The 7,961-nt window shown below is 33.5% G+C and overlaps 1 protein-coding gene across 1 annotated transcript; it reads left to right on the top strand.

Annotated features, from left to right (window-relative positions):
- Window positions 1-936: 936 nt before the first annotated feature.
- LOC142986469 (uncharacterized) lies at window positions 937-6,959 on the top strand. The gene is made up of 7 exons (XM_076134984.1): window positions 937-1,204; window positions 2,621-2,779; window positions 3,200-3,371; window positions 4,474-4,725; window positions 5,175-5,249; window positions 5,522-5,634; window positions 6,012-6,959. Exons 1-7 carry the CDS (start codon window positions 1,028-1,030, stop codon window positions 6,147-6,149), a joined length of 1,086 nt encoding a protein of 361 aa, XP_075991099.1. The 5' UTR covers window positions 937-1,027; the 3' UTR covers window positions 6,150-6,959.
- The last annotated feature ends 1,002 nt before the right edge of the window (window positions 6,960-7,961 follow it).

The following is a 7,961-nucleotide window of genomic DNA, read 5'->3' as shown; positions in this document are numbered from 1 at the left end:
TTATTTCGATAAGGTGACGGTTTTACCACTTATGCATAAAACTGACAAATAAGCCCATGCAAAATGTATGGCCTTTTCAAAATTTTATTATTTAAGTTATTTAATACTAATATTAATTGGTGAAGCGTGGGTGAATTTTATACATCTCTGTCTATACCTTCGGGTATAACCGGCGAGTATGTAATTTATGCAAAGGTGGTTAAATTCCCTATTTGTTTTAAGACTATTATTATGTAAATTCTTACGAAATAATTATATATTTTAAGTTTGTTTCATTAAGTGTATTCTAATGTTATGTTCAATAAATTTATCCTAATATTTTTACGTTTTTCATTGATGAGCTAGAGTGGGCCCTCACATTAATATTTTAGGCTTTGAAGTCAGGCTTTACTAAGTATGTACATGGTTTTAGAAAATAAAGTAACCATTGCATTAAATAATTTTCTTAACAATATGAATGAAAAAAATGCGTAAGTTTTCTATGGCGTGTCTGCTGTGATTCTTCTTTAATCTATAGAGATAATCTGAAGAGTTTGTTTGTTTGAACGCGCTAATCTCAGGAACTACTGATCCAAATTAAAAAATCTTTTAGTGTTAGATAGCCTATTTATTGAGGAAGGCGATAGGCTATTTATCATCACCCTACGACCAATAGGAGCGGAGTAGCAACGAGAAATGTTACAAAAACGGGGAAAATTATGACGCATTCTCTCTTATGTGACGCAAGCGAAGTTGCGCGGGTCAGCTAGTTTATTATAAACAGATATGACTGCTAGCGCAAATCCAAATCACCTATAATATAAAAATGCATCAAACTCAGCTACTCAGTTGAAGCTCAAAATTATAACTAAAATATAAATGTACTTCTTCAAGTTATAACTGGCCATTGCTTTTACTTTTTACAAATAAAAAAACATAGCTAAAACACCTGTCAAAATAAAAAACCAACTACACCAAGAGCAATTTCTGAATAAGTTTATTAAATAGTTATTATACAACAGTTTGAAATAGCAAATAGTTATTAAGTATGCCGCACCGTCTTATAAAGGGTATAGATGGAGACTTGAGGGAGGGGTACGTGGGGTCTTTGGGGTATATACGCGAAGATCCTGATGCTGTGACGCTGTGTCAAGTAAAATGCGCTCAGAGAATCGCGAAGACTATTCAGAGGGAACAGGAGAATTACCTGACACGACATCCAGAGGTATATACGCTTACTTTCTTCCACTACTATTAGTCATCGTTTAAGTATATATATCGTTTCACGAACACACCGCGAAGCTTTGTCTGTGAAGCGATTTATGTAAACACGGTATTTTATCTATACTCTTTAAAATATAGCTTGATTAAAATGACAGTTCTAAGCAAAACAGAGAACACAACCTTGTAGTGACGTCTAACGAGTATTACAAATTGAAACACGAAAAATCTGTCTTGTCTAGCATTATAACTATTTTTTAAATACAGATCCTCAATAAGAAATCAGAATAATTCAATACAATCAGCCTTTAAACTAAAAATCAGTACTATTTTCTTTAGTCTTAAAAATAAACCTAATAATTTTCAACCTCTCTACAAGGCTACGTCATGTTGCAAAAATTTTAGTGAGGAGACACAATAGATAAAATAAATCAACTGATTAATCGTTAATCGCGAAGTACACTTTGATACTATTTGTGACCAAGAATTAATAATTAATCTCCAAGATTGTTCCAGCGATTCTGATGATAGCGATGAAGATGATACTGATTTAGGATGCGCACCATTAACTGCGCATCCTATATTACTATCATCCTCATCCCTATCATCAGAATTGCACCATTAACTGAATAAATTAATTTTATTTAACTGTTTTCATTGTTTTATTTCATTGATCCTAATTAATACTAAACTAGGAGAGGTCTCCGTGCGGTGTTAAAAGTAGGGCTGGTCGTCCTATACGAATTTGCTTAAACAATAAGATTCACAACAACAATTCGTAAAAAGCTAATTCAAAAATAATTGAATCGAACATAATTATTTTAGATTCGATTTTTTCGCTATCGATTTTGATCAATACTTCTACAACCCTAGTCAAAACAGTTTGACATCTGTCATTCTAATCAAGCTATATTTTAAAGAGTATAGTTCCGTAAGGTATTTTTCGAAATTTGTATTTGACTATAATTTGTCGAATCTTATACGACTTCGTTTTTGTAGCCTTTAGGATAGCTTTAGTAAACAGCGGCACATTATTCTACCATCGGTACTAACAAGCATCGAAATTTTGTCATTTTCCTACGGCACCCGTTGATCAGGATTCCATACAAAATTTGTCGGTAGGTAGCCGGTTGTCGAATGTCAATAGTTGTAGGGAGATAAGTATTTGTCTTTCCATTGTAGATAGATGGATGAGAACATGACATGAGAGAACATGGTTGATCTAGTAATGTCTTTTATAAACAGACAGACAGTTTTAATTTCTTAATTCAAAAAAGCACTGTAAATGAAATGAAACTGCCTGTTGATAACTGATTACTAACCCCTTTAATCGACAGAGCCTTCAAAACCGTTTGATACACCTTGCTAAGTGACAATTTGCTATGAATTTTTTTTCATATCGTTTGTTCAACATTTACAGATAATCGCTATGTTGAAACTATTCGTAGCTAAAAAAAAGCAAACGTATTTAAAGAACGTGGTTGTAGACATGGGCAATTATTTCACAAGACCAGTGGAGGAAATTGATAAGGAAGTGAGACAGTTCCTCGACTCACCACCGAATGGACCTTATGTTTCGGTAAGAATTATTGATGTGAAGAGTGAAGTTATTCAGCTGTATGCCTCTCAAATTGAAATTTAGTTGGAAGAGTACTTTACGATATAATTCTAACGACTAGAAAATATACTATTATCCGAAGTAGAAACTTCTGGAAACATGCACTCATAATTTCAACGGAGTTTAAAATATTTGTGCCTAAAGTCCGACAAAAAATTGATAATGACGATGTTTTGAAGACAATGACGTTTGATAGTTTTTACGATATTTATAGATATTTTTTCTTCGAAGAAACAAAATCTCTTAGATTTTATTCTAAAATATTATGCAAATGCCCGCTATGTATTCGATATTACAAGTTATATGGAACAAATAGCGTGTTTCGATCCTTAAACTAATACTGTCACTTACTATTATATACTAATCGTATTTCTATTTCAGGAACAAAAAGAAGTATTCAACGATATTGATTTGTATCCGGACATTGTTGATATAATTAGGTATTACTATCCACCGGGGCCTTTAGAAGTTCGTCTCGAGCAAGACTCGTTGTATACCACGTCTTCGTCCTTTGCCTCTGCACGAACATCTTCAACTACCCTACCTACTCCAGGTCACTTTTCCTTTATCTTCCTAATTTCTGCGCTAAAAATACATATGTTTTGTAGCGGAAAACAAATAAGATAGCAAGATAACAGTAATCTATACTAATATAATCTATACTAATATAATAAAGCTGAAGAGTTTGTTTGTTTGTTTGTTTGAACGCGCTAATCTCAGGAACTACTAGTCCGATTTGAAAAATTCTTTCAGTGTTAGATAGCCCATTTATCGAGGAAGGCTATAGGCTATATAACATTACGCTACAGTCATTAGGAGCGGAGTAGCAACGAAAATTTTGACCCATTCTCTTAGGTGACGCAAGCGAAGTTGCGCGGGTCAGCTAGTTAAATATAATGTATAACCTTCGGGCATAATAATTTCACATGCTATACCTTTGAGTAAAATATGCTTAGAAACAAAAGCGCTCTTCTTTTTTTTAATTAAATCTGATTTCTAAATTAAAGTTACTACCTATTATTTATAGAAAAAATATATTTTATTCCTTCAAGAACTGTGTTAAGAAATTCTCAAACATGCAAGGTTGCACCACGAGGTTTTACTTCGCCGTTGAAAGAAGTGATAGATATATATTCTAATACACACGTAACTTCGAGAAATAATTGTTGTGTAGCCTCGGGGTCGTCGAGGTCGGGATCATTTGCGTGGGAGGTGCACTCTTAGACCACTCAGCTGTCTTTGCTCATATTATTATGCATTGTATATAATTTCGTTAATATTTTCACCTCCCTTCTGAAATGATATTTTCTGGCCGCCGATAGGTATAGGCTACTTACAGGGTGTGGCATAAATAATGGATAATCCTTTACCAGCAGATGGGCGACGACTGATCTAAAAATTTTAATTTATCTCTGGCATAAGTATCATAGTTTTTGAAATTTCGGCCAGTACGAGCGCAAATCGCTTTTTAAAAAACACACAAAAGGCCCATATTATTATATATCGGAATAGAATAGGTATTTTTCCAAATTTGTATTTTAGACTATAGTGTGTGGAAAAATCTGTTCTAATACTTTTTATAGTTGATGCTTTCGATTATATTGCTGTTGCATTGAAGTTTAACAATGATTAAAATGCTTTTTGTCCATCAACAGAACCAATACCGACGCCCCCACTCACGACGTCACAGGTATTCTCCACATTGATCTCAAACACAGTGGACAAGGCTTTCTTCTCTCGAGTGACAGAAGAGGCCTTGAAATATGACACCGCCTACGTTGAAATAAAGAAGGCCGTTGAGGAAGCTATGGAAATAACAGTTGTAGAAATCAAAGAAGATATCGCTGAACTGTATCATACTGCGTATCAAATGTTTGAGCTTGATATACAAGAGAAGGAAAGGATAGGTAAGAAATATTGTCAACTCTATTATTTTGCTAACTTTTTCTTCTGACAACTTATTTAACTTTTCAGTTTTTCTGTCATATTAGTTCGGGGAAAAAGTGTTTTCACATTATAGTATGTATGAACTTGTAATAAAATCTCTTTGGCTTCAAGAATCACAAATGAGTACACGGTTCATTAGGTCTCTTTCAGTGAGCTCGTGAGGTACCCAAATATCGAGCTTTTTTGTGTAGAGAAAAGAGTTTATTACTAGTTCATACATACTATAATGCGAAAAGACGTTTCCCCTACCTAATATAATGACTGAACCTACCTAGTGGTAAAGTTGCATAAACCACCTTTTTACATTACCGGATTAGTGTTGCTGAACAAAAAGTCCGACATACTACAAATACATATTTAAAACCTTGAAAGATTTACATAGGCAGTAATTAGTTATTTTTTGTTTTAGCTGCTAGTATTGCATGGGAGAAAAGAATGAGAAAGAAGTTGAAGAAGACATTAAGAAAGCAAAAGAACTTCAAAGGTGTGCTTTACTTTAAATAATATATAACCTTACGTAATGCGATGATTCCTTATCAATTACAGGTTTTTAATCTAAAACGCTTTATGTGCCTATTTCACAATACGATTATTTGTATTTTGGATGTGAAACTGGCCAGAGAATATTGTCTTAGCTCTAAAGTATACAATGTACTCATGTTTGGCCAACTCTATTTTCTTCTTTCATATGTTTGCTTCATTTTATTCATATACGCTTTTTATGAACATACTTCTAACAGTAATTTGTCATATTAGGTTATGAAACTCCACCATCAAAGAGTGAGCTGTCGTCTCATCCAAGTTACGCGATACCAATGCCGCGGCCCTGTCCGTGTCTTAACTTGGGCTCTTACAATAGGTACCCTAAGGTAAAATATTTACTTACTTAAAGCCCTCATTGAAGAAATACTTAGATTTTAATACATAAGATGCATGATGTCCGTGGCGAAGTATTTACGTCAATGTCAAAATGACCGAAGCTCTTATTTTCCCTATCCACTGAGACGATCTTTGTTTTTTGTTGAGATAGAATTATACAAATAGTTAAAATAATAATATGTAGTGCGGAATCGCGGTAGCGCGGCAGTGTTAGGGTAATTGATGTGTCCTTAACAGTTCTATAATGCTGTCTTGAGTTTGGTTTTCAAACTCACTAAACAGGTGCGAAGGTTAATAATATTAATAGTGTCCCAAACCCCGAAACTTTCATTAATATGGAAATTCAAATATGTTTTTACTTTTCCAGGATCGCTTCGGTATTTACCTGCCAAACGAAAATAAATTTAACAAGGAGACTATTACTGTAACGCCTATTTTACCTGGAACCGGTGAACCAGTAGTTATAGAGAGAGATGCCAAAAGGAATAAGCGTAATATTGACTAAATAGCTTGCTGATAGTGCGAATACAACTGCAATAACTCCCCAATTTATAATAATTATAAATTCAACGGAGGACTTTTTAAGAACTTATTGAAAAATGATAAAACAAAGCCCTCTCATTGCGTCTGTTTGTTTGTGATAAACTCAATCTACTTAACGATTTTCCCAAAAAGAAAGAGCGATTCCCGTGGAAGGTTATACAATATTCACCCAGGGGCAGATTTGCACGGTAGATATTAGTAAATAATTTTTTACTGAGGCAAAGCCGGGGCAAGCCTCTGGTTGAAAATATGCCCACACATAAAAATATGCAAGGAATAAGTCACAAATAAAGTCATCTGACATAACAACTTGTTACGAATGTAACCTACAAGGGATTCTTATGTCGGCATTCCTTGTACTTTTCTTGATACTCACATGGCTTTGCAACGCTTTTCCTTGGAATACACCAATTAGTAGCGGTGTAGAGTGGAAGCCGTTTCTTAGAACCGACTTCTCACTTCACTCGAAGAATTTCGCCTTGATTTGATGTTTTCTGAACGCTATTCTAAACGAACTCTTCGGTTTATAAAACAATTTTCTTGTACTAGTTGCTACCCACGGCTTTGATTTAAAAAGTAATTTCTTATGGTAAAGACACATATGACACAAACTTCTATCTCAACACGACATCACGTCAATTTGTCGATCTTTTTTGGACGTAAAAAGGACAAATAGACATGCATATTCTTCATATTAATAATGCGTAATAATAACGTCTTATCTGCTCTTTACCTAATCTTAGAAACTCGACATACATTTAATTTTGTACCATTAACATTTTAGCTAGTTTAATTTTTAAATAAGCATTTTTAGAGGAAGATTAAAGTTTTAAACTAACTGTATTGGTAAGTATTGTTTTAATTTCGAAATAGTAATATTGTCTTAACCTTATTATAGAAAATATTTTTAAATGTAATTTTAGAAATAAATTGTTACTTAATTTAAGGCTTTGTTTCATTTATCCTGTTACAAATAAATTATTAACCCATTCAGTGCCGTGCACGCCCATCGGCGGGTGAAACGTTTTTACTGACACGCCGAGCCCGCCCATGGGCGGTTGGATTTTAACCTCCGATATCTAAGCCAATAACCATTAGAAAAATGAAAGATTTTGTGAAATGATTCGTTTTACTAAAATTTATTCGTTATCAAAACGGCCTGCAGATATCTCAGGTTTGGAAAAAAGTCAATTCCGACTTTTCATGCCGAACCCGCCCATGGGCGGGCATAACACTTATTCAGGATTTAACAACCTTTTGTGAAATTAGATAAGAACTATAATTTTAACTAAAATTTTATAATTATAAATTTTAACTAAAATTAAGTTACCTTTAATAGAAATTGATGTTGTTTTGCGTCGATAAAATATAATAAGAAGATTTATAACCTACACGCATAAAAAAAATGTTCTGGCCAGAAGCGCAAACAAATATCGCACGAGCTAAATCATTTTGCACGAAAAAACAGCAGACATAATGATCATGGTAGGACCCAGAAGTCATAAACCATATTTACCTGTGTATAACAAATTCAGTTGTATTGTCTGAACAAAAGAAAGAAAATATTACATATAGTAAATAGGAGGAACGATAAAAATTTATTGTAAGCAAATTTGCATAATGTACTTTTTTTAACTAAGTATGTAATTTAATGTACCCAAGGATTGACGACACCTGACAATTAAAAAAGGCACATATATGTGGGTTTTTAAAAGGCCTAATAGATTTCTTTACATATATATTAGCTTAATTTTTAGGATTGTATGATTTTGAT

The sequence above is a fragment of the Anticarsia gemmatalis genome, chromosome Z, assembly GCF_050436995.1.
Source record: "Anticarsia gemmatalis isolate Benzon Research Colony breed Stoneville strain chromosome Z, ilAntGemm2 primary, whole genome shotgun sequence".
In the NCBI taxonomy this organism is placed as follows: domain Eukaryota; kingdom Metazoa; phylum Arthropoda; class Insecta; order Lepidoptera; family Erebidae; genus Anticarsia; species Anticarsia gemmatalis.
Note: the sequence above shows the minus strand (reverse complement) of the source record. Positions and strands in the feature narration are given on the sequence as shown.

What these genes read in the sequence shown, in the direction of transcription:
- LOC142986469 (XM_076134984.1), top strand. Translation starts at nt 1,028, where the DNA reads ATGCCGCACCGTCTTATAAAGGGTATAGATGGAGACTTGAGGGAGGGG. An exon ending in ACCTGACACGACATCCAGAG is followed by an intron (nt 1,205 to 2,620) that starts GTATATACGCTT and finishes CAACATTTACAG; the next exon opens with ATAATCGCTATGTTGAAACT. An exon ending in CTTACAATAGGTACCCTAAG is followed by an intron (nt 5,635 to 6,011) that starts GTAAAATATTTA and finishes TTACTTTTCCAG; the next exon opens with GATCGCTTCGGTATTTACCT.